The 25,012-nt window shown below is 40.6% G+C and overlaps 3 protein-coding genes and 1 long non-coding RNA gene across 13 annotated transcripts in view; 2 read left to right on the top strand and 2 right to left on the bottom strand.

Annotated features, from left to right (window-relative positions):
- Positions 1-62: 62 nt before the first annotated feature.
- On the bottom strand, positions 63-4,815 carry LOC106944820 (adenosine kinase-like). Its single transcript, XM_015028088.1, has 3 exons — positions 4,501-4,815; positions 2,158-2,232; positions 63-1,448 (listed from the first exon to the last, which is right to left on the bottom strand). The coding sequence occupies exons 1-3, from the start codon at positions 4,590-4,592 to the stop codon at positions 1,361-1,363; spliced, it is 255 nt and encodes an 84-aa protein (XP_014883574.1). The 5' UTR covers positions 4,593-4,815; the 3' UTR covers positions 63-1,360.
- On the top strand, positions 3,640-12,919 carry LOC106944817 (AP-3 complex subunit mu-1-like). Of its 3 annotated transcripts, XM_015028085.1 has the most exons (10): positions 3,640-4,185; positions 5,789-5,861; positions 6,186-6,497; positions 8,273-8,444; positions 8,525-8,662; positions 8,758-8,843; positions 8,927-9,060; positions 9,497-9,704; positions 10,316-10,460; positions 11,180-12,919. In XM_015028085.1, the coding sequence occupies exons 3-10, from the start codon at positions 6,225-6,227 to the stop codon at positions 11,278-11,280; spliced, it is 1,257 nt and encodes a 418-aa protein (XP_014883571.1). In that variant the 5' UTR covers positions 3,640-4,185; positions 5,789-5,861; positions 6,186-6,224; the 3' UTR covers positions 11,281-12,919. The 3 variants fall into 3 exon arrangements, with proteins under 3 accessions (XP_014883571.1, XP_014883570.1, XP_014883572.1); XM_015028084.1 differs by lacking the exon at positions 3,640-4,185 and having other exon boundaries at positions 5,406-5,861; positions 6,183-6,497; XM_015028086.1 differs by lacking the exons at positions 3,640-4,185; positions 5,789-5,861 and adding an exon at positions 5,906-6,089.
- Positions 4,536-25,012, bottom strand: part of LOC106944815 (vinculin) — a 39,407-nt gene continuing 18,930 nt past the window's right edge. For 2 of the 8 annotated variants that reach the window (XR_001424412.1, XR_001424413.1), the window contains 18 exons: positions 24,133-24,223; positions 23,882-24,029; positions 23,635-23,788; positions 23,321-23,496; positions 21,905-22,095; positions 21,545-21,571; positions 20,887-21,086; positions 20,519-20,647; positions 20,220-20,369; positions 20,010-20,118; positions 19,608-19,910; positions 19,385-19,509; positions 18,286-18,471; positions 17,024-17,200; positions 15,492-15,695; positions 14,908-15,012; positions 13,134-14,812; positions 4,536-4,547 (listed from right to left, as the gene is read on the bottom strand). Coding sequence is in view for 1 of the 8 variants with exons in the window: in XM_015028082.1 (XP_014883568.1) it covers positions 14,666-14,812; positions 14,908-15,012; positions 15,492-15,695; positions 17,024-17,200; positions 18,286-18,471; positions 19,385-19,509; positions 19,608-19,910; positions 20,010-20,118; positions 20,220-20,369; positions 20,519-20,647; positions 20,887-21,086; positions 21,545-21,571; positions 21,905-22,095; positions 23,321-23,496; positions 23,635-23,788; positions 23,882-24,029; positions 24,133-24,223 (2,622 nt within the window). In the remaining 7 variants the exon portion in view is untranslated. Of the gene's footprint in view, positions 4,548-13,129; positions 14,813-14,907; positions 15,013-15,491; positions 15,696-17,023; positions 17,201-18,285; positions 18,472-19,384; positions 19,510-19,607; positions 19,911-20,009; positions 20,119-20,219; positions 20,370-20,518; positions 20,648-20,886; positions 21,087-21,544; positions 21,572-21,904; positions 22,096-23,320; positions 23,497-23,634; positions 23,789-23,881; positions 24,030-24,132; positions 24,224-25,012 lie in introns of those variants that run through there. The other 6 variants (XR_001424414.1, XR_001424415.1, XR_001424418.1 and 3 more) reach the window with 4 other exon arrangements.
- The window catches only part of LOC106944822 (uncharacterized), a 14,422-nt gene continuing 10,503 nt past the window's right edge, over positions 21,094-25,012 (top strand). The window contains exon 1 of the long non-coding RNA XR_001424420.1: positions 21,094-21,180. This is a non-coding gene — a long non-coding RNA (uncharacterized LOC106944822). The remainder of the gene's footprint in view (positions 21,181-25,012) is intronic.

Raw genomic sequence — 25,012 nt, 5'->3', positions numbered from 1 at the left:
CTGAAAAGACTAAAGTAGCACAGTCTACTACTGAGATAATTACAGCAGTTCTCCAATTGTGACCTTTAGAAACTTTTATTGTACCTCCCTTATCTGACAAACAAACATGGATCCGTCCAGCCCCTTTTGCCAACAGTACATTATGGTCATTACTGTAGATTTGAGCAACTTTAGGTGAGAAGCAATTTTCTGATTTAAGATCACATTAATGCCTTATTGGAATGTTTTCTTGTCTTACCCAAGTTGAAGACTAGTAAAGAGAAATCGGCTGGTGTCTGATGTCAGCTTTATGCCACAGCAAAACTAAAACCAGTGACGATGTCTCTGATTGAAGCATTTCAGATCTTTTTATAACATACTAATGACTCGTCTGTGTCCCTTTGTAGATTTTTCTGACAACAGCTGAGACTGGAAGGCCAGGAACATTGTAACATGGCATCTCTGCAGAAAGCAGCGTCACACTTTTCTCAAAATAAATACACAACACACGCATGACTGACCGCTGATTATACAATCCATGTCATTTTTGTCTGTTGCGTAATGCATCGCAGCCGTGCGACCTTGTTTTCCCCTTTGGACTAAAGCCTGTTTAATTGACTCATAGATTTTAGTTTGCCGGACCTGCAGAAGAACAGTCGCCTTCGAGCTGTCAAGTGTGTGTTCGCAGATATATTATTAGGAACAGCAACAACCCCACTGTTGGTAAAGGTCCTGAGAGGAAGTGAGGGGTCAGAGAAGGGGAGCGATGAAGCACAGGGGGAAAAACATTTAGTTGTCTGTTGTAAAAAATAAATAAATATATATAGTCAATATGATGTTGCTCTCAGAGATAATTATGAGAAAGTCTGACAGGGTGAACAAGCAGGTGTCTACCTGCAAAGAGCAATACCTTCTGCTCTACAAATCCATAGAAGAAAGAGAGGATTCAATTTAAATCATTTATCCCCCAAAAGATTTAAATCTGAAATGATTATCAACAAAATTTCAAATTCATAAGGAGCAAAAAGAGGGCGATCCGGTCCAGATCAGTGTGAACAAACTCTCACATTCTGCTCTCTTATCTCCTGCTGTTAAATGTTTGCTTTGTGGCTCTGGTCTCGGCGGGACTGGGGAGGTGAAGTGTCCCGCTCTGTCATTGGACGAGACCGTCTCACTCTGCTCAGCTCGCTGCGCTACCATTGGCCGTCTGCGCAGGAACAGAGGTCAATGGTAGCAGCTTTCTTGTGTGTGCCTGTTTTGGCTGGCCCTCTCCAGAACAGAGAGGCGCAAACTCGGGATGATTTCGGACGCATTTTTCCCCTCGCTGCAAAAAACCCCAACAGAAGTTCACATGTGTGGTGGCGCTAATATCACAGGTACTCTACAGTAAATGTTGCAACACAGGAGGTACGAACAGTGCTTTGTGCTTGTCCTCAGCCAGGATCTGATCATTGGGCTTCAGAGAGTACCTGCAGATGATTAAAAAAAAGGGGAGGGAAGGAATACCATATTAATTATTGTGAAAGATTGCAAAAAAAAAAAAAACATTTCCTAAAACATCCAACAGTATTAATCAGAGAGCGATTTCCTTGAAAGAAACACAAAGGTTTGCTGGGGATTAAAGGGCAGTTTTAGTCCTGCTTTAGTGAGGCCAAATTAGACCTGAGGCTGGCCGGTTCAGCTCTAATCCAGGAGTTTACGCAAGGGGCTTCTGACTGGACACGGAGCTGGAAACCAAAGCAGCCCTTTGCCCTGTTAAATCTGGTCCACTGGAGACCGAGAGAGCAAGTCCTCAGGGCAGATTCAAGACTCAGATGAGTCTCTGGATTACTGCAGGACTGATAAGAGTAATTCATTTTGCAGGGATACGAAACAAAGAGCCATGGACTGACAGCTAATTTATGTTCAGGATGCATTAAAGCAATGGATCAGCTGCTTTTTTCTGTGCTTATTGGCTTCCTTCCTTATCGATCACAAACCTAAATTAATCTCTTTCCTCTATAATCTCCCCGTGACCTCTCCGATAACAAAACACAGGATGGCAATTGATCTGGAGTCGCTTACTGCGTACTCATTTTGTTTTGCCTACTTAGAACATTTGCAGCAACAAATCGATAAAAACCACTTGCACGGAAAAATAGATTTCTTTTTTTGTATCGTTTTATTATTTAAACTTACTTGTCCAAGAAGTCTTTATCAACAACAGCACAGATGTCGAGTAAGGGGTTTCCCATCCCAAAGAGCAAGTTGGAGCTGCAAGAAAAACAGAAACGTGGATGAAATTTTAACCGCTGATTAACAAACCGTAAGGCTTCTCAGACAGAACCGTCTTTGAGAGAGAAAAGCTTGATAAATAATTTAACAAATCTAAAAATAACACTATTCATATGTAGTAATCTTACATTATTTAAATTTTTTTATTTAAATTATTAAAATATGCTGCTGAAAGACATTTATTGTTAGAATTATTTTTATTAATGATTATTTTAAGTATTTATATACATTAAATGTGCATGATATCTATTATATTCATGTAATTTTTAAATAATGGACTCAAAACATTTTCCTAAATTAATGTTTATTTCATATAACAGCAGCTACATTTTTTAAATAGTTATCTTAAATCTTAAAATAATCTACAGAACTCAGTATAGAGTGGAGAGACATTGTTTTTCTTTACATTTAGAAGAAAAAGAAAACCCTGAGTGTGCAGTACTACTTTTGCAAAAACTGTAACTTCACACGAGAAAAGCAGAAATAGCGCAAATAAAGCAGATGTTTAAACAGCATTCACACACACACAAAAAAGAGATGCATGTGGTCAGTGGTGAGGATCTGGGCAACCATGCATGCAATTATATTATGACACTCGCAGCGAGCCAGTCCACCGACAGAAGTAAACTGCATATTTCTGCATTTTTCCAAGACAACGAAACTAACCGCAGGGGCAGACCATCTGATAACCTCATGGTCTTGTGATGCCAACAGACAAGAAAATGAAAAAAAAAATAAAATAAAAATATATATATATAAACAGTTACACTGCACGTCTGCACTTTGTATCATGTAATAACACCAGCACCTAAAACCTGTTAAGCACTTGGGTAACCTATTACAGAAAGAAAGAAAGGTTATGAGGTTATGGTGCAACCTCTACTCTCTGAGAACAGACAGAACTAACAAGTTAAAACCCCTGGATTTATTATGAGTAAGCAGACCAGGGGGAATGAGGATATGAGTAATACAGAAAGTCAGAATAGTAATGCCGCTTTTTTCGCTCCTGCAAGCCTGAGCGTACTCGCCGTTTCCATAAACTTGTCGGTGTTTGTGAGAAAACTGCGGATGGCCAAGTGGTGTCACTGACAGATGCTCGCTCCATATGAACATGTGCTGCCATATTTCCCAGGAAGCCTCTCTGATGCACATGGAAGCTTTTCAGGAACCAAACGCAAGGAACTGGTCACCAGAGCTACAGAGAAACGCATCAACATCTGAAATTGACATCTAAACCAGAGGACACCGCACCCTTACTATCATCTCCCTCAACACACCCATCTGGTAGTATGCAGTCTGATGATTAATGGGCTTGTGCAGCCAATTACACTAACCCAGTGCCCAGATCTGCTCTGCTGGTTGTACCTCCATCAGTCTGCTCTTACCTCACAGAAGACATGGTGTTCTTCTCCCCCGCTATGTGTGCACCAGCAAGACACTGACAGACCTGTTGAGCAACCTTTAAAAAAAAACCGGTTCTGAAAAGACTAAGCTTTGGGGGGGAAAAAAACAATTTGAGCTCAGCTCAGCGTGCGGGCGGATCGATTCCTTTCCCCTGCATCTACAGCTCCTCCTACTGGGGACTGACTGATTGGAGGCATCTGAAGAAGGAAGGGCCACGGCAACCTGCCTCTGCCCGATGATTGGCTTGCTTCTCAGACTTCTGCTATGTTTTACTGCACCGCTCTAAGCTTCGTTTCCCCCACATGAGAAGCGTCCCGATTACTGCGGCTTATATGAATTAGGTTCTGATCTGATTTCTTCATAGTGAAACGGGGGGAGAAAGAAGAATGATAACACTGTCCAATGCAGACCGCGTGATCACTTGGCTGTCCTTTGTTGTCTTTGGAGGCTGGCGCAGGATGGATCCTGCGTGGACAGTCTCCAGGACACCGGTCCGGGTATTTCTGAAGCTGGTCATGCTGAACTAAGGTTAAATATTTTCCCAGCTAGCACTGTTGCACTTAAGGGGCGGCTAATGGTTAAATCTTAGCTGTCGGTGTTAAAGAATAACAAGATAAAGACACTTCGCAGGAGGACTGTTTCCACAGCGTTGGTTGAGGAACATTAGACTCGAGACACCACTGCATAAATGGGCAAAGCCGTTATATAAATGGCTAAAGTGTTGCACCTGGGGTAACACTTTACACAACAATTGATTTGGCGCACAAATCGCGACTCGGGTAAACGCTGTTTCGTCCCCTGTTGCTGAAAAACAAAGGAGCCGTCACAGCGGATTTTAGTCACCTTAGTTCGGCAGCAGCCTTTTTGCTCGGAGACTCTGTCTTTTCATCCTCGGAAAGTTTGGGTTTCTTTGCTTTGGGTTCATCAGAAGCCATGGCTGGTCAGGCTGAGCACGTTGCAATCACCTTACGAAAAGCGGTCATGCAATGTATGTGTTGAATTTAAACCCCGAGTACAGACTCGCAGGTATCAATAGCCAAAAGTTGCGTCGTGTTAAATAAATACATAATTTAAGTTAATAGTTATGCAAAGGTTAAGAATTGATTTTACTGTGTCTTCGTATGTTTTAATCTTCGTGTCACATCCACAGTCATTTATAACTTCTCCACTAACTGACAATGTGAGGTTTGTTGTTAAAATGTATTTGTTCACTTAAGAATTGCTATATTTATTTATTAAATAATTTATTATTTTTTAGATTTGTGCATGTTTGCTCATTTTTTACGTGTTTTGTTTCCCATTCAATTGTTTTCTTCAGTGACAAGTGGATTTTGACAATCTTTAGGGTCCTGCAGCAGGACTATGAAATAATTTAGTAAACTCTCACAAAGTAATAGAACCATTATACATGCAATAAAATCACGTTTTAGGAAAAAATAATTCTATCTGTATAACTCATTTCAACACCAAGACAATTATATAATGAAAAAGTACCTTGCAGTGACACAATCAAGGAAAGTAAGACAAAGTTGGGAACTGAAATGAATGTTCCAGTTAATATAACTAGAACTATTTAAACCCCCTCTCTAAACAAGTGAGTTTTAATCTTGATTTAAATGAAATTAATGCTTAAGCATTTTATTTCAGTTTTCTGGAAGTTTGTTCAAGATCAGAAGAGCATTAAAACTACATTGTAATTATTAAGGTACCATAATAATATAACCGTACACGTTGTCGTTTGACCCCTTCTTATCACACTGATTTTTAAGTTTATAAGCTTAAAAATAATGTAACTACTTAAAAATAGCCTTAAAAAGATAACATGGTACAAAGTCTGTGAATTTCCCTGAAAGAAAAGGAAGTGTTTACCACTATTGGAACTACAAATAGTACCTGCAAGACTTTACTCAGGGAATAATCTCTCCACAGCTAAACGCAAGGCGCCGGGTTATAGCCGCCCACAAATTGTGCCTGATTATAAAAGAGGTGAAAAAAGTCTTTAAGGTAGTTAGTCTACTACACTCACTGTTTTTCCAAGCTGTAAAAGACCCATAGAAATATTTGAACACTTAAAAAAATTTTATAGGCTTTATTTTGTGACTTTGACTTTTTTTTTTTACACGTGACCCAGTTGTGTTTACGTGGGCAAACATCTGCAGGCGTCTCCATCAAATCTTGTCAGCACAATCAGCTGCAGTTAGCAGGTAAACTTTTTACAATCTTACAACTTTCATTTTAATATATTATGTTTAACGCTTTAGAATAATCATGACACTTGTAAGTGTCCGATTAATTTGTTTTTAAGAGTAAAGCTGGTAAATGTGTGCGAAGTCCGACTGCTAACCAGACCGAGAAGTCAACTGATGCGAAAGTTAATTTGACTTAACAGGAAGTAAAGCTGGCTAACAACTTGAAATAATAACATTTTGCAGGTATTAATTAGAGTAAGTTACTATAAAACACATGCGAACAAGTTATGCTTGTCAGTCTGCTGATTCTGAGTTGGTCTATTGAATTTTTTTCGGTAGCAAACCAACAACAACCACCTCATCACTGTTCCTGCTGAGATGATCAACAGCCTGTTTCTGATCAGCCACTCTGGAGACATCTTCCTGGAGAAGCACTGGAAGAGTGTCATTAGCAGGAGTGTGTGTGACTACTTTTTGGAGGCCAAGGAGAAGGCAGGGGACCCAGAGAATGTGGCCCCAGTGCTGCAGACCCCACACCACTATCTCATCTCTATCTACAGGGGCAAACTCTTCTTCCTCTCAGTTACCCAGACTGAAGTCCCCCCACTCTTTGTCATTGAGTTCCTGCACAGGGTGGCAGATACTTTTCAGGTGGGAGTTTAAACTATTTAAATTGATCATACCTGTAATAATTAATTTGTTTTCTTTATTTGCAGCAGAATGGATAGTTGCTGCTGCTCTATTTTAAAAAAAAAATAAAAATGTATAGATCAGTTATACAGTTTTTTGTGTTAAGTTTTGTGATAATGTCATGAAGCCGCAGTATTTTTGTCTTAGGATTTTTATTATTTGAAAAAAGTAGAAGCATAACAAAACTATCAATCCACACCTTTTTATGATCTTAAACAGATGACAACAGATGTTAGCTGAGTGTTACACGGTGGTTTTATGGTGGAGGTTGTTATGCAAATGTTTACCTGGAATCCTTATCCCTGCACTCTTTGTTTCCTGTGTTGCATTTGAAAAACGTCTTTTTGCCTTGCATTAGCCGTGTATTTATTAAAAATATTTACACACATTTACAACTGCAAACACATCTGCAGCAACGGACTGGCATTAGATTCTAATGTGTATTGATTGTGAGGAGAAAATACTATAGTTTCACTAGGTTTCCACAAAAATATATAACATGAGCTAATTACTTTTATTCTGAGTGAAAAAGCAAAGGTTATTCTTGCTGCTAAATTAAAGTATGCATTTATTTACATACCAGGTTTTACAGTTATAATCACCCAGCTGGCTAGTGAGCATTATCAGTCCTATTATAGAGCATTTTTCATGTCTACAAGTGTATTCAAGACATTTAAAACAGATGGACTAGCATACTGTAAATAACATATTATCAATGATGATATTCAGTATATTAAAAAAAAATAGGTAGACAAATCAAATAATTACTAAGGATGAAGAACTGATTAAACAAATTTGTGTCCAATTTGACAGCGCTGGAAGCAAATACTGAAATGTGCAAAGATTGTAAAATAAAACAAAAACAAACGATAATAAATACCAAAAGTGATCTTAAGGAAGACTGTTCCAAAGATGAGGGATAATATAAATAAATAACGTAACGCCTCACTGTGAGTTTTATGTCTCATTTTAAGCATTAACAGAAGACCTGGAGGTTCTGATGGGTTTGGGGAATAGATCCAAATAGTACACAGCAACAGGTGGGGGAAGGGATAGTTCTTATGTTTCTCTATATGCCATAAAGCTGAAGAAAACTCATGTCACTCCAGATCTTTCTCTGTCATTTTATTTAAAGGACTCTCCAACATAGGAACAATGTTACAGAACAATTTAGTGGTTTTAAAACCATAAATTGCTAAAACGATGTTATACCTCGATACCACTAACTCCTCATGCCTTCACTTCTATATGTACAAGGGATATCTTGCATTTTTCCAAACGATAAGGGCCAAGTCGTTGTACTGCAGGCAGAGGAGAACTGATTGGAATCACGGGAATGTGGTTTTATTCATGATGCATCAAATTGTTTTGTTGTGCTTCTCCTTTTTTTCAATGAAGCACTGTTTTGGCGTAGAAAAGAGGAATTGTTCTGCAAACGTACCACTATCATTGTCGGCTTTGTGTGACTTAATTCTGTCAATTTGAATGGTTATTCCTTACAGTTAGTGAAAACTTAAACCTCAGTTTCTTACAGAATGAAATAGTTATACAAGAATATGGAGCAAGGTCCATTAAGACCCAGAGTTTAAAAACTGAAAAACCTGCTTCAGTTTTACTTTAGAGACACCAGTCAGAGTTAATCTTCTGTTTTGCCAGAAAGAAATTCCACATGTTGACCCCTGGAGCCGAGAAGGCTGTTCTGACCTCGGTGAGACATTTTTCTTCTTTATCCACAGGATTACTTTGGGGACTGCTCAGAGGTTGTGATCAAGGAGAACACGGTGACTGTTTACGAGCTTCTGGAGGAGATGTTGGACAACGGGTTTCCTCTGGCCACAGAGTCCAACGTCCTCAAGGAGATGATAAGGCCTCCGACCATCCTGCGGTCGGTCGTCAATACGCTCACAGGTAATCAGAGGTCAGCTGAGGCTGCAAGAGCCAAACTATATGTAAAGTCTTTATTCCTAATTGCGTCCTGTGTTTTCCAGGAGGCAGCAACGTCGGGGGAACGTTGCCTACAGGCCAGCTGTCTAACGTTCCCTGGAGGCGGGCAGGTGTTAAATACACCAATAATGAGGCTTATTTCGATGTGATAGAGGAAATCGATGCCATTCTGGACAAATCGGGTAAAACAAATAAACGTATTCAACGATATCATGGAATATATTTGCTAAAGGTTTTAATGCATTTCAGAATGTAACTAGAATCGTGTGGTCTGCAGGTACGACTGTCTTTGCAGAGATTCAGGGTGTGGTGGAGGCCTGTGTGAAGCTCACTGGGATGCCTGATCTCACCCTGTCCTTCATGGTGGGTCCATTTTATTTCAGCATACGTTAGTTGTTGTATTTGACACGGTGTGCCATTAACCGAGTTTTTTCGAATCTTTTAAGAATCCACGACTCCTTGATGACGTGAGCTTCCACCCGTGCGTGCGTTTTAAGCGCTGGGAGTCGGAGCGCGTCTTGTCTTTCATCCCGCCAGACGGAAACTTCAGGCTCATGTCGTATCACGTCAGCTCTCAAAAGTAAGCACAGATGTTGTACATTGACTTACAAAACCATCTTGAGTTTTCCATGTTTTGTTTCAAACTGCATTATGGTGAAGTTTAAAAAAAATAAAAAAATAAATAAAAAATTACTGCGTTTTGGAACCACTTTTTGCCAAAATTACACCTCCTGGTATTTTGTTCAATGTCTTTTCAGCTTTGAACAGTTAGAGTAAAAATGACAATTCTTGAACGCAGCACTTGTAGTAAACCATTTAACATGTAATTGAGCAGCCCTGATATAGAGGATGATTTTTTTATTTCTTCTCAAGGTCAGCCAGGTTGGCTGGAGAATGTGTATAAGAGCATATTCTCTAAATATACTCTCATGTGTGAATCCAGTAGAAAGCCTGGTGCTAATCAGCGTTGACTCATTCCTGACGGAGGCCTGCTCTGTGTGCGTTTTCTGTCCCAGTCTCGTAGCCATCCCGGTGTACGTGAAGCAGAACATCAGCTTCTTGGAGACGGGTTCTTGTGGTCGTCTGGACATCACAATTGGGCCCAAGCAGACCATGGGGAAGTCGGTGGAGAACTTGACGGTCACTATTCCAATGCCTAAATCTGTGCTCAGCGTCAATCTCACAGCCACTCAGGGAACCTACACCTTTGACTTAACAACCAAGGTAATCAGCCAGCATGGCCTTCCTCACCAGTGATGCATGACGGGTAACTGACTTTAATATGCCAGCAATAGATGCTATACTTTAAGTAAAAGCTGGTAGGAACTCAAACGCATCCCCTTTTTTATCTGTCCGATTATGAACACAGGTATTCAAAATTCTATTGGGAGTTTTATGTGTTATGAGTTGAAACTAGATTAAGCTTTTTAATAACAAATGCTGAAAATGAGCTAGGGGTGAAACAAAGGGTCAGTATGTAGAGAAGTCCCCATGTGCCTTCTGGAGTGAGGGTGCTACTTTAGAGGGAACATTGTTAGTACATGGCACTGTTTATTTTTTCTTGAAAATAATATTTTTTTTTCCCTCAATGCATAAATAAATGCACTCCTAAATAAAGCCTTAGTCAGAATATAATTATCCTGTTGCAGTAAAATGGGAATATATCAAAAGACATTAGACATGTCTTTGCCAGGCATGCTAGTAATTGTGGAGGGCAAGTGAAGCATTTTTATATACACCACCGGCTGGTCAGTGCAGATGTTAGAACCTGGCGGTGAGAATAAAAGCGGCGTTTTGTTGTATTACCCTGACCTCAAACACTCGTTCTGTGGTAGGTGGTCCTTTGGGACGTCGGGAAACTTAACCCCCAGAAGCTCCCCAACCTGCGAGGAAGCATCAGCATTCAGACGGGCTCCCCGAAGCCTGAAGAGAACCCCTCGATCAACATTGGTCTGCAGATACAACAGCTGGCCATATCAGGTAACGATCAAAGATCAGCAGGAACTAAAACTGAGCTTTTACTGAAGCTTAACATTTTTATGTGTCTAAATGGTGACAGATGATGATGTCAGAATGTGAACACCGTAATGAACACAGGGGTGTTTAAATCTTGTTGTGAATTTTCTTGTTCAGCTCCTTATTAAAGAACAGCAAGTTGTGCAAGAAGAAGTGAAACGTTGAAAAGTTAGAAGTGCGTTCAAATGTTTAAAGAAGCTGACATTAAGTGAACCTGTAATCGTTTTAACGAAGTTTAGGTTCATCCTGAAATTTCACTTAGGAAATTGGACTTAGGAAAATTACTTGTTTGCTTATTTAATACCATATTAAACAGTGGAGCTATGAAAATAATAATAATAATAATAATAATAATAATAATAATAGGCATTATAAATATGAATATTTAAAGATTAGGTAGTTCTGAAAGACTGTCTCATGGAAAGTTAAAAAAAAAATTACCATGCAATAATTTTGCAGGAGATTTTAGGAAGTGGACATTGTTGTCTTTAGAGCCTCAGAAGTGAGTCTTTGTTTTTCATTATAGAAAGAAAATGATGCATCAAAGGGCCTAAATGTTATAATAAGCAAACACTCAGTATTCCATGGAACTAATTTTAGGATTTTAAAGGTTGAAGTAGCAGTAAATTCATTCCTAATTTGGCTTCCCATCCTCTTTTTCTTTTTTTTTTTTTTCTTTCCAGGTCTCAAAGTGAGTCGTCTGGACATGTACGGAGAGAAGTACAAACCATTTAAAGGGGTCAAATATGTGACTAAAGCGGGAAAGTTCCAGGTCCGGACCTGAGCGAGGCTGGAAAGCTCAGCATTCCGATGCACCAAACAGGGGAGCGAGGGTTACCACACTGCCGAGTCAGCGACAAGTCTTACTATCTACATCTGCATGGTCAATAATGAAGAACTCAGCATTCTAACAGCTATTTATTACACTGCGTAAACCATGCTTGGTATTGTATTTTAAATTTACATGACTGAATAACTTTGACCTGCAAAGGGAAGCCTTAAAATCAATGTGATTTCTGTTGATTGTTGGGTTTAGATGTAACGCATCATATGGAGAATTTTCCATTTGCTGCACGCGTATTTCTTTATCTAACATGCTCAAAATGTTGCAGAAGGGGAATATTTTTTTGCTTTAAAAACAAGCTCCCTGCCTTGCTTTACGCGACATCTCTTGAACTTGAACATTACAGTCTGCGCGCTGCCTTAAGAGTTTGAAGGAATACCTTTGAAAAGGTTTCTACGTGATACTAGTTAGCGGATTTTATTATAATAATTTCAGATGAAACTTTGGGGAAAAATGTATGTACTGCCTACATTCTGAGTGGTTGCGATGCAGATATGTCTGCACACATTCAGCGTTTAATTCAGTGGCCTTGTGAGAGGAGTTGTAAGAGCTCTGTAAACACACACTACAGCACAAGCTGCAAGCTCAGGAGACTTGAGGGAAGTATGTTGAAAACTGTATTATTTAAAGAACACAGTAAAAATGTGACATTGGGATGGTGTGGGTCCGATTTAGTTATTCAGGTGTTTTTTTGGGGGAGAGGGAGTAACTGTAGAAACTACATGTTGTTGAATCCAGCTGTTTTCTCTGAGCAGAGAATTTTTAATCACTATTAGAAAAATATCCTATTTAAGAAGATAATGTAAGAACCTCTAAACCAGATGCCTTATTGTAAAATCTTTATACTCCTCCTTGTGTGTTTTTTGTTGTCTTTGTATCCAAGCTGCCAGATTAGCTTTTTGTTTGAAGATCCTTTTTGCGGTGCCTTTCTACATGCTGAATTTTCTCCTGCTATTTTTGTGTAAACTTTTATCCCAAAATCTAAATGAGACATTTGTCCAAAGCTCAAATGTTGAATATGATGAAGAAAATGTAATAAATTACCTTCCAATCATGTGCCACAAATCTAGATTTTTTTTTGTTAACATGACTCATCTGTTATATTTTGAACGCATCTTCTGAAATGCAGCTAGTGATGTTATTCAGAGATGAAGTGAGGAAACGTTGCAAATTGACATCGGAGGCAGAGAGGAGCGCCGCTTTTCTGACCTCGGTTGTTTTATGCATTAAAAACATGTCGACTCTTGTTTTTATTATAGTCTTTATTCTTTCAAGGCACAGCAGATGTTGGCAGGGCTACAGGCTATCGGAGTACATTCAGAGTGTGGATTAACGTCTACGACGTACAGCTCCACACGCCGAGTCTGTGACGACTACAGTACGCCTCTTCCCCCCAAAAAGAAAGAAAACGGGTAACAGTCTGTGCTGCAATTCAGAACTTCATCCCTAATCATACCAGGGACGGCTCAGTAATAGTGTTAAAATGAGACTACACACACGCACACTGTCTCAATGAGACATGTACATTTACCCACCCAGTTTTTTATTTTATTTTTTTTAAAAGAATTTGTTAATGGAATGAAAATATGCATTTACTCCTTTAGTTGTAAGTACAGTTCTGGTTGGAAATTTCCATACACTCATCCTGGGCATAAATGCCATGTTTGTTTTTTTTTTTTTTTTTTTTTTTGTCTTTTAATGATTAATTTAATAAATACATAAAGCAGATTTAAAGATCTTTCTTCAGCTGCCATGGTCGCATCCAGGGAACTGGTAAGGAGGTTAAAAAAAACCTCCCAAAAAAACAGGAACCCTCAAGCCAAAAACATCTTGTAACACCACCGTAGTTTTACATCAGCTGAGAGGAAAGAAGCCTGATGATTTCTGAAGAAAATAAGTCTAGGGAGACAAATACTGAGCAGTTTTGGCACAAAAAGAAGAATGTTTGGAGGAGGTAAGGTGGGGCTTTTAAAAAGAAAAAGAGTGCAAGATAGACTCAAGCTTGTGCAGTTGATTCTTATCTTAAAAGCCATTAAAGTTGTCTGAAAAAAACAAAAAAAACAAAAAACAAAACTAGATCAAATAAATTGTCAAGAGCAAGAATGACATTTATACTGATGAGTGCAAGTAAACTTCTGACTGGGTCTGTATGTGACATCAGTTTTTTCTTTCAGCTTCTTTTAATTAACAAACTTAAACCACTAACGATTATTTAAATGTTTAAATCTTTAAAAAATATAGTTTGTTGCTCTGGTTATTACAGAACTACTTCTCAAAACCACCGGGGTCATCTAAAAAAAAAAAAAAAAAAGTAAAAAGAAAAATTGCATCAGAGAACTCAGATTGGGACGGCTAAAAGCTACGTTTGCTCTGATACTGTAAATCCCAAACAGTTCAACTGTTGCAGAATGCAGCCACAAAAGAACTACAATTAGATAAAAAATGCAAAGCAGAGAAAACATTCAAAAAGCTTAGTTTTTTGAGTTTTTTTTTGCTAGTAACAAACATCAACCATTACTACAGCATCTTTAATGAAACTGCATTATTTTTTTTTATAATAACCTGGATTTTGAGTGTTCAAACAATTCAAAGGGACTTGTAAATAATGCAAAATAAATCCTTTGGCATCATTAAATGTAAAAGTTCATAAAAGTAAAGGCATGTTAATCAGCTAAACTTCACTTTCTCACAAATCAATACTGCCACCTTTTTAGATGTTACTAACTTTTAATAACCATTTTTTTATTTTTAAACCCACAAGATCTTTTCGTTACTGAAATATAAACATCACCAGTGGCAACAGTGATGATGCACCTCTGTTGATTTCATAAATTTTCAGATGACTGAAAGTAAACATGAAGCTCACTCAAGACTCTTCATTTTAGTCTCAAACTTGGTGAATCCTCTATGAAGCAGACAATTATTGTATATACAACATACATTACAAAACCAGGACTGAAAAACAATGCAAATTTCAAACATCCTCTAAGCGTTGAGAGTCTCCATGTCAGAATCTGCTGTTAGAAAATAGAAAATGAGTCATGCAAAAAATATATACCTAGGATTTAGATAAAGTCTAATAACCCAAAATACCAAAAATATATATTAAAAAGTCTCCTGATAGACCTGTGTGTTTCCACAGTTGAGGACCAAAGCGAGCCAAGCTAAATTCCCACCCATAAATGAAACCTGCATGGTAACAAATCAAAGACTCCTGCCTAAAACTACAGGGGAGAATGGCTCAAAATCCTGCAGTTTCCCCTCGATACGCCTGCTCAAAATGAGAGCGGCCGTTGCTACTTTTACTCGGCGAGGGCAGGTAAGTTCATTGGTACCAAGGCGTCTTGCGCACCCAGCGGAGGGTGAATCCTGCATCTGTGCGGATCTTAATGGAGGCAGCTTCTGCTTCTCGCACCGTCTCCTTTACGGACTGCATCAAATTCTGGGCATTGTGGACCAGCATCTCCGTGGCCTGGAATGGGAATTAAACGAACGAGGAGCTGTCAGTGAATATGTAACAGGATAATACTGTTTTCCTGAAGTGCAGACGTGTCATTCTTGTGCTACCTGCTCTGACTCCTCTTCACTAATGTTTGTTCGTCCCAGCATGGTAGCTTTGACGGTGGAAAGGATCTTCAGCTGAGTGCTGATGGTGGGAATTCGTTCACAGACCTGCACAAACGGAGATCGTTTAGAAACTACAGCAGTCACAGTTTCAGATTAAGATTAATCTAGGAGATCTGGTCAAAGGAGTATTAGAAAACATTTATTTATATTTTAGTTCAAATACGAATTTTGAAAATTATTCATATTTTTCCCTCAAATGTCAAAAGAAAAATCGTACTGCCATTACAACACTCAAACATCTGAGCAGCTTTCTGCATGTTTCACCAGGTGTTTTGCTGATGTACCTTGATTCGAAGCCCTCCTCACCATAACCCTAATCTTTAGCTTCCCATGCAGATCTTCCAGTAAATTCAAGTCTGGATTCTGGTTGCTCCACTCAAAAACGTTAAACAACTTACATTAATACTAAATGTAAGTTAGTCTAAATATTAGTAAATATATATATATAAAAAAAGACTTTAAACCTGAGTCAAATCTGCACTAGTGTATGAATAATTTTGGGCCTATCTGTATTTTTTTTTTACCTGCAGCAGGTTCGTCCTGATGCGTCTGTCTGTGCACTGCTTGGCCACTTCTTTAGCCAGTCTCGTCACCTCATCCGAGGCCTTGGCGATGTCTTTTGCGCACTGAATCAGCGCTCGCTTGTTTCCGCTCCCGCCACGCACCAGCCGAGACATTTCAGCCATCAGCAGAGCCATCCGCTTGGCTGCTGCTATGATGTCATTACCCTGTGCAGAGAAAAAGGCGGGTGGCAAGAAGTCAAAGCAGCCGTAATCAGAGGAGCAGGGCGTTGCAAAGCATTCACTGGTGAGCCGTGTCTTTGCAAAGTACTCTGATAATATAATGTAGAACAACAAAATAGTGCTGTGAGGTAATGAATGAAATGACCAAGACAAGCATCAAATGTAAGGATGTTTAACAGCCCACTGCATGCAGTATCCCAGCCGTTCATCACGTTTTTCACTTTTAACGATCATCCTGACATCACAGTCAAACTGAGGTTAGTTCCTGCGAGGTAATGCTGTGGTGCTGAGATGATTAGCGCAAATTTGAAACGACAGGAAGCTGAAGCGGGTTTTCATACTGAGTAAAGCAGATGGTTAGATGTCAAAGCTGCATCACCCTGGAGTCTTTAGGAAACTGTCATCCTTGGCCTTACTGGTTGGCCAGCCGTAGCAACAAGAGTGAGACTGAAGCTCCTCCACTGAACCGTTTTATTCATGAACATGTGGAGAGGACAGTCGTTGACCCACTGTGAAACTTTAGCAATGGGATCAGCATACCTGTGTGTGTCAGCCATCTCTGAGTAAAAAAACAAACAAACAAAAACACAGCAGCAGTGAAACAGCAGCTGCAGCTGGTGGGGCATGTCCATGGTGGGAGATGCACAGCTGATGGTTCACACAGCCACGGTCACCGTCTGCTAAAACTCCAGGAAGTGTTTCTCGTCCTGCATGGCCGTGGTCTGCATGCTTGGGTGTGCCGTGCCTTGCAGCAGTATTCATACCTCTCAAAGATTTGAAAATTTTGCCACCTTGCAGCAACATCTCTGAATGCGCTTATATAGATTTTATGGAATAGACCGACAATCGCCAATAGACCAAGTAGTGCACACTTCTGAAGTAAAAGAAAATGATGTGTGGTTTTCAAAATCGAGACGTGCTAAAAGACAACGGCTCCTCTTTAAAATTAAAGCCACATGTGGCAGAAAATTTTTAGGTTTTTAGGTTTTTATTTTCAATTAAAAGAAAACTGAAAACCACATATCCTTTTCCTTTCACTTCAGAATTATGAACTACTTCAACATCGATCTGTATGAAGTCTTTGGTAGTGCTCAATTTAAACATTTTAAACGGGTTTGAATACTTTTGCATTGCAGTGTATTTCAGGGTGTGTGTGTGGGTGGGTGTGTGAGTGGGCTCAAACAGGGCTAGTAGATTCTCCCAGTAGTCTCAAACCTTGGAAACCGTGTGTGTGTGTGTGTGTGTGTGTGTGTGTGTGTGTGTGTGTGTGTGTGTGTGTGTGTGTACGCTCATGTGCATGTACGTGCGCAGACCTTGCTGGACCACTTGCGAGCCTCCTGGTGGAGAGACTGGGCAGCTGCCAGAATGGGCTGATTGACAGGCTGGTTGGACGGCATCATCAGCAGCTCTGGCTCATAGTCATCCTCACCATCAGTAAACTCATCTTCATCATCTACCTCCCTCTCCTCTACTGCCTCCTCATCCTCAGGCTGGGCCAGGCGGGGAGTAAGACGAGTGGAGGGGCGGGGGGTTTTTGTGGTGGTCGGAGGATTGACGGGAAACAGGGAGGGAAGGACAACCAAAGGCAGAGGAAGGGGGAGAAACAAAGGAGGAGGAAGGGTAGGGGGAAGCAAAGGGAAAGCAGGTGGAAAGGGAGGCATTTAGTTCAGTATGAGCAGCACTGAATGAAAGAACAGAGGACAGGTAGTTTAACAGAAGCATGGTGAAAGAACAGGGATAGGGTGGTGAAACGGCACGCCAAAGGGGCAAAAAACAGCTTTGATGGGAGAGGAAAAGAAAAGAGGACAGAAGAGATCTGCAAGGAGGGCTGCGAGTGCATGACGTGCCTGAGGGGATGGCTGAGTGGACAGTTCAATGATCTACCAACAAACAGGATCTAACTGCACCCAAAGTCAGCGCCTGCCTTATTACTGGTAGGCTAAAGAGTTGAGCAGTGAGCATGACAGAGCACCTTAATGAATTAACTTTTTTTTTTTTTTTTTTTGCACCTCTTTTCAAACAGATTTCTCATGTGAACAGAAGATCAAAATCAGCTTTTTCAAAGAAAAAAAAAAGCTTCAGAGGAACTGAAAAGGAGAAAAGTTATGAGACACAAAGAGATGATAAGAGGATCCTTGGTTATCCTTGTTTTTATCCTCAGTGACGAAACTTGATCATGAAGTGCCAATGCTAATAAATCAATCAATGCAACATCAGGTCCTATATTAAGAAACACCTCAATATAGTATGCGGAACAGACTCCTTGTTTTATCCTTTTGTTATGCACTTTTCTTACATTTCTCCATGTAAGTGCGCGTGCCTTCAAACCGAACAGATGACAGTTTCCAGTTTTCCTCTGAAAGTGGAGTCGAACCGCCGAGCTCCACATTTCAGGACAACAAAAGAAAACTTCAGATTTTCTCAAAGGAAATCACAGGAAAAGCATCTTGGTGCCAATGGAGAGCAATGGTTCCGCTCTGCAACAGTAGCTTAAATATTTTCACTGAAACAGACACTTGGCATAGATTTTTTTTTCTGTAAAGTAGTATTTATGAGTGTGTTTGTTTGAACTGACTTTGCTTGACCACTTGCGCGCTTCGTCGTGCAGCTGCCTGGCCGCCACCATCATGGGTTCGCTGAGCACCTCGCCGACCTTTTGCTCCGGGAACTCCTCGTCCTTCTCCTCCGGGGGAGGGGGACGGGGCGGAGGCACCTCGCCCTCCGGCAGTGGGGGTTTAGGCGGAGCCTGCTCGTCGCTAACCTGGAAGAGCAGAACTTTACACTCATCTTCATGTTTTTTACCCCTCATAATGAGCATGAATTTCTTACTTTTCTCTTCTTACTCAAACCTTTCTCTTTCCCAGAACACGATCATCTTTAAAAGCAAAGAGTCGCTTCACAAGTTTAAATTTATTCTGTTTATTTTTTCTCTTAATTTCCACAAATGTCAATGTTTCATGCATGCCAAATCAAAAGCAGGTATTTCTCCTAACATTTCAAAACTGTATTTTTTGTTTTTCCTTGACAAGACGGAGACCTGCAAGTTTAAAATTAGAAAGCCTAAAGGACACAGTGATGATCGAAGTAATTTCCAAACAGCTGCAGTGTCTCTAAATTCTCGAATTTTAACTCAAAGATGGTTGACTCTAGTTGGAAAAAAAACTCAAAATTTATGATAAGAGGTTCCCAGATACATCTACTCTGGTTTTGTAGAAGAAAAAGTGCGCTAATGTTAAATGTGCTCCCTGGACAAACCTTGAACATAGTAAAAATCGTTGAACTTTGGTTTAAAAAGACATTTGTATTCAGGGTGGCTTTTGCTTAATGCACTTTTTGTTTTAGTTATTCTGCAAATACAATTTTACTTACTTACTTAACTTAAAAACTAGAGAAAAAAAAATAATATAAATGTACTTGGGTTAAAGTTTAACCCAAATATCAATTAGATTAATAATGTATATAGATTATCTGCTCCAAATAACCCAAACATATTTACTAGAGCCTCTAAATATGTTGCAGCACCTAATAAATTCAAACTCCACTCATATCTTGTTTCTAAAAAATTATGGCAGTTGTTTGATGTATGATCCTTACAATCTGGAGAAATAGTGTCTCAGATATAACAACTAAAACTAGAGGAAGGCAGACAGTTTGAGTAATTCGTATGTGCCTACATGGAGCTGGTCCAGGTCAGGAGGCGGAGGCGGGAAGTCTGGTTCCTGAGGCTGGAAGGCTTCTCTGACTTTTCCCACTGCAGCCAAGATCCTTTGACAAGAGTCCAAATATGCTTTCTGTAGACCTGTGACCAAAATCATTCAGAAGAGAAGGAGGTGAGAGAGAAAATAACAGCAACTCATTATTGCAGCATCCTTACAAGGCTGCATTTGGAGCAGTAACCTTTGTCTTGTATGTTCCCGGCCACAGCCTTGGCGTCCATCACCATGGGTGAGATGGTGTGTGAGAGGATGTCAGACGCATGTTTTACGGTATCTCTGAACCGGGGATCTTCAGAGTTCTCCACTTCCCTCTTGGCCACCAACAAGACCCGGTTAGCTCGTCTCGCTATGCTCGTTGCCCCGGCAACGAGCATTTGGGGCTGAACGTTTGCCATGGCAACTCGGCACTTGTCAATGTCTTTTTTAATGGCTTCCTCAGAAGCATCCAACAAGGATTTGGTGTCTATGGCTTCATCGACCAGACCTAAGGCACACATGGACGAAAATGCACAATCAACTGAACATGCAGTTGCTGAAATTGCAGTGAAAATTTAAATTTAAAGCGGGTCAAAAAAGCCCTTACCGGTCAGTCTCTCCACATTGTCAATCCACTGGTTCTTCATGGTGTCAAAGTGCTCATAGGCCGCTTTGTTTCCTGGATTCTTTAGCAGGATCCGAGCAGCGGAGGTCACCTGGAGATAAGCAAACACAATGCGCTCGGATTGAGTTTGACAACCATGTGCCTCATCAGTCTGCATCATTATGCAGGCAAAACTAAAATAAACAGGCACACCTGCGGCGTCAGCTCCCTGGCGTGTTTCACGGCAGCATGAATTCCCTCCACGGTGCTCTTATTCGCTGTTCCCACGGCGGCGGCCTTCTCTGCGGTTGCTCCCAGTCGTCCCGCGTGGGTTTCAAAGTTCCCTGCACGTTCTTCGAAGACCTTCGAGAAACACTTGTTTAGGTCTAAACACATCAATCCTTTTTAGACAATAACATCAAACAAGTCAGGCGTGATAAGAGAACAATTGTTTGGAGCTGAGACCGTGATTTCTTTTTTTGTGGTTGTTGTTGTTTTGTTTGTTTACTGACCTCCTGCCTGTTGGGCGCATCAGGAGGAGCAGTTGCAGCCACCGCCAGCAGCTTGACGGGCGTGGTGGTGTCGCTGAAAACATCGGATACCTCCTGGGTCATGACCTCCTGCATATGCTGCCTCAGGTCCTGGTAGAAGCAGAGAGTGCTGCATCTATCCACAAGATGGAGCTCTGAACTAACGCTTTTTGTTACATCATCCTTAATGACTGAGTTTTATCTATATTTCTTGCAGGATTATTTTCTCCACAGTGATTGTCAGGCAACTTTATGATCTTAACTTGAGTTCATTTTATGTTGAACAATAAGCCCAAGAAAAGCTTTATTTAAATATAATCCAGTTTTTCTTTTTTTAAGTGCAGCGATACCTTGAGGGTGTCCTGCAGTTGTGCCGCTGTGGCTCGTGCATGAGGAGCCTCAGCCTCTCCCCTGTTCGCCATGTCTGCTAAAGCTGTCATCAGCCCCTCTGTTCGGTCGCAGCGCCCGACCATGTCCTGTCGGTATGGACCCAGCAGGCCTCCCGCCAGCCTCTTCCCTTCTCCAACCATTCCTCTGATTGCTGCCTGGCCTGTGGAGTCACAAGAAAAATATCTAAGGACAAGAGTACCTTACTGGTGCTCAGTCAGAACAATGACAAGTGAATGTTAAGGCAACGGTGTCAAGTTACGCTTTGCTCTCGCAGATAAGAAAAATGACTCTTTCTAAAGCTATAGACAGCAGTGGCTTGGAAACATTCAGTCACTCTTTTTTTTTACAGTGACATTATTAAAACTACAATTAAAAAGCTACAATATTTGTTAAGATCACTGTACGCTACCTAAGCTAAGCTACTAGCTTAATGAGATAATAGTAGCATGGCAGAAATGCAAAACATTCAGCAATTCAAAACTGCTACTAATTTTAGCACATGGATATTCCACCAATTCTATTACTTTTTATCATATGGTGAGAATCTCAAAGCGGCCCGTGCATGAATGTTATAGTGTTTCATTTTATCTGTCAACATGGCTGACAGTGAGCAGGTACCTGTGTTCCACTCTATCCTCTCACACTCTGCTCCCAGAGGGAAGCATGGGAAAGAGAGGAAACGATCAAAAGACAAGGCAGGAAGACAGCGGAACAAAGGATTAGGAAACAACACTCTGACAGAGTAAACCGAGTCATTTAGTGAATCATGCATGAGTTGAATCACAGTGTGAATGGCAGTTTCCTGAGCGAGTCACTTGCTGTCATTACAGCACAGACAATAAGCATCCCACATCTTTCATCACTGCGTCTAGTAACTGATGCAAACCGTCCACTACTTCTGCACAGAGTCCACAAGAAGAAAACACAAAAAGGCAGAACACCGTTGCATCCTTTCAGCCACGATGCATGTGAACGCACCTACGCCTCTGTCATCCACCCCGGGATTATTCACCCAGCGCAGAGCCTGCTCCATTTTACCCTCCAGCGTGACAGCAGGCTTCGCTGGTCTCATGTTGGCCACCGCCCTGTTGGTCTTGGACTGCAGGTTCAGCAGAGCCGCTCCAATCTGCTTTGCCAGAGCTCGGGCCTCTGGACTGTCGCCTTTACCCCTGTCATGGTAGCACATGCAGTAAATGACTTCATTGGAGGAAAAAGGGAATTTACGATACATAGAGAAAAAACGTTTTTTAAATCTGGCCTTCATACCCATCACCTGGCTAAGGTCTTGCTTATTAACATGTTAGACGGTTTTTTAAAAAGGGAAATACCTTTTGCAAGCATTTATTTCAAATTTGACCTGTATCTTTCCAATAAAATGAATGTTTTAAAAAAGACAAATAATTTCTCCTTTCACAAAAAATGTAGAAATATTTCCAACACCAATCTAACAGATTAAAGACTTAAATTAAGTCTTTACTTTGTGTTCCTGGAAATCACACAGGAATGATGTGTGTTGATGCATACGCCCTGTTCCAGATTAGATCAGGCTTGATAATTCAGCTGTGTATACAAGCACAGCCACTTAGCTTTCTTTTATCATTTAAATGTATATCTCTCCTCATGACTATCCAGTGCTGTATTTCAGTGGGTTGCAAAAATATTTATACCATTAAAACCTCAGAGAATTACATGACTTATGTGACAGACTGAGGGAAAGTATGCATTTTCCATTTTGATGACCATACAACTTATAGTCAGGAGCGACTTATATGTTTTTTCCCCACTTTAGGATGCATCTTTTGACTGATGCATTACATATAAATTAATACTGATGGTTATTATCATCTGCAGTCATGAGAAAAGCTAATCATGGGCTGAAAGTCAGATGGCCAGAAATAGAGAAATGAGGCTACAACTGGATTTAATTTGTGACTCAAAGCAGAGAACATTTTTGTTCAATATATGTAGTATATACTTTTGTCACACATATATTTATACATTTCGAAGATGTTCCTCCCATTTCACAACTATACACCAGTATTGGTCTATTACATAGAGTCCTACTGAATATACATGGAAAGGCAACTGTAGCAGCTATTTTGCGGCGTTTATCCTTTTTCGATCAGTTAAGCAGCTTGTTTATTAAGTAATATTTCCCTTTAAATTCTGTCCGTTATCCTCCTTTAAGTGACACCACGACCCTTTTCACCACATTTAAAATAATCGTAGGAGTGATGGGTGCGGTTCACAAGCAACAACACATTTTCCACGTGGATAAAAAAAAGCCACCTATCGGTGGCTCGTGGTTGCAGACTCCATCTAGAAGAAAAGGCCCTACGAATTAAATATTTAACCTTAATTACTGTTTATGCTTGCAGTCAGAGGAAATCATACTGTTTGCGCAGCTCCATGAGCCGGGCGGTGAGTCCTGCTATCTCGTTTATGGAGCGCAGGATGTCGTCCCTCTCCTTGGGGTCTTCACAGAGGTCTGCGATACGTTTGGCCTCCGCTAGAAGCGCTCGGATGTTCTCCTCTCCCTCAGGACCACCATTAGGATCGGCCAACCATGCCTGAAAAAGCAGGATGTAGCAGCATTTACATGTGATGTACAACACTGAACACAGTATGAGCTTTTCTTGAAAATAAACTGAAAAAAAATAAAATAAAATAAAAAAAACTGGAGGAAGCTGAATGTTTGTTTATCTGACCTGGGCAGCATCCAGCCTCCTGGCAATGGCCTGCTTCGCGTTGATTAGAGCCTCCAGTCTCCGAGCAGCACTGTCCACTTTGCCAAAGAGCAGATCTAAGCCCTGTAAGCACTGGCCTGCGCGCTGCATGCAGCCTGGAGTCTGGCCCTGGCCTCTGTCAAAACCCACAAATACGGTCAACCGAAGTACGAGATCAGAATATGCAACTTAAACACACAGAAGGAGGAAGCACACACAAACACACTACCTGACACGCAGATCCCCAATCTGATCAGTCATCTGCCCCAGAGCCCTGCTGGTCGCCAGTATGTCTTTCCTCTCCCTCCCAGCGCACAGCTCTCCCACCTTACCAGCTTCGTCCAGAATGACACGCAGCGCCACCTCGCCAGGGTCTCCTGAGGAGGACAGAGAGGCGGAAGCACAGAGATGGGCATGTTGAATGAAACGAATGTGTTCCAGCTGAAGGTTTGTAGATGCCAAGTCTGAATCCAGGGCTACCTGGCTGTCCTTGTGGGTCTTTGAGCCAGCTTTTGGCCTGCACCATCTTTGATTCGATCAAAGCCAGAGATCTTTTCAGGGCCTCCATGTCCTGAAGAAAAAAGAGAAAACAATGATGTGTATTAACTTGGAGTTTAGCTGTTTGATGCAGGATAATATATATGAAGCTATTTCTACAGCTACGGTATGGCCTGTTGAGTTTTGGACTTGTAAGGAAAAATTCTGTAATCGAGTTTTTGGAAACTGGGTACCAAGGCTTAAGATTTAGGACATATATTGTTTCAAAACTAATGAATTTTACACTACTACTACTATTAGACTACTGCAGCATTGCCCCTCCCCCACTAGTGCTGTGCATGGTCAGACGGCTGAAACAGGGATATGACACTTTCTCTCTCTTACAAGAAAATATATTTTGAAATATATTTTTAAGTAAAACCAGTCATGGAAATTGCCAACAGCCTTGATTTGGGAAACTAAAGAGACCTGCCCACCCGTCGATCTGTTAAGCAGTCATCTGCAGGCTGCAGATATCCTGATTAATTAACAAGCTAATCTAAGCTTGTTAGATTTGTTTACTCCGTGAAGAGAAGAATGGCAATGTCTGTAAAACAGGGACATTTTCTTGAAAGGGTTAATAAGAGAACATTACTTTTATAAATACTACTACCACTACTGCTATTACTAATAATATTAGAATAACCTGCGGATAGGAACCGATGTTCAACTTTCAAATCAGGCAGTATTTGTTGAGACATATGCCTGTGTCCTATATTAATAAGTGTCACCAAAATGAAGTGTTTTTATTTAGCTTAAAACATGCAATTTTATTTAAAAAGCAGAAGACCGAATGTAGTGGTATAGAAATATACATCATTTC

The sequence above is a fragment of the Poecilia latipinna genome, unplaced genomic scaffold (genome assembly GCF_001443285.1).
Source record: "Poecilia latipinna isolate Pla-1442-1.1 unplaced genomic scaffold, P_latipinna-1.0 Scaffold113, whole genome shotgun sequence".
Lineage (NCBI taxonomy): Eukaryota > Metazoa > Chordata > Actinopteri > Cyprinodontiformes > Poeciliidae > Poecilia > Poecilia latipinna.
The sequence above is the reverse complement of the archived record's forward strand: the minus strand, read 5'-3'. Positions and strand labels throughout refer to the sequence as shown.

Coding starts and splice junctions, on each gene's coding strand:
- LOC106944817 (XM_015028085.1), top strand. CDS start 6,225: ATGATCAACAGCCTGTTTCTGATCAGCCACTCTGGAGACATCTTCCTG. Junction 8,445..8,524: donor GGTCGTCAATACGCTCACAG/GTAATCAGAGGT, acceptor TGTGTTTTCCAG/GAGGCAGCAACGTCGGGGGA. Junction 10,461..11,179: donor ACAACAGCTGGCCATATCAG/GTAACGATCAAA, acceptor TTTTCTTTCCAG/GTCTCAAAGTGAGTCGTCTG.
- LOC106944820 (XM_015028088.1), bottom strand. CDS start 4,592: ATGGCTTCTGATGAACCCAAAGCAAAGAAACCCAAACTTTCCGAGGAT. Junction 2,233..4,500: donor AAGGCTGCTGCCGAACTAAG/GTGACTAAAATC, acceptor TTTTTCTTGCAG/CTCCAACTTGCTCTTTGGGA. Junction 1,449..2,157: donor GATAAAGACTTCTTGGACAA/GTAAGTTTAAAT, acceptor AATCATCTGCAG/GTACTCTCTGAAGCCCAATG.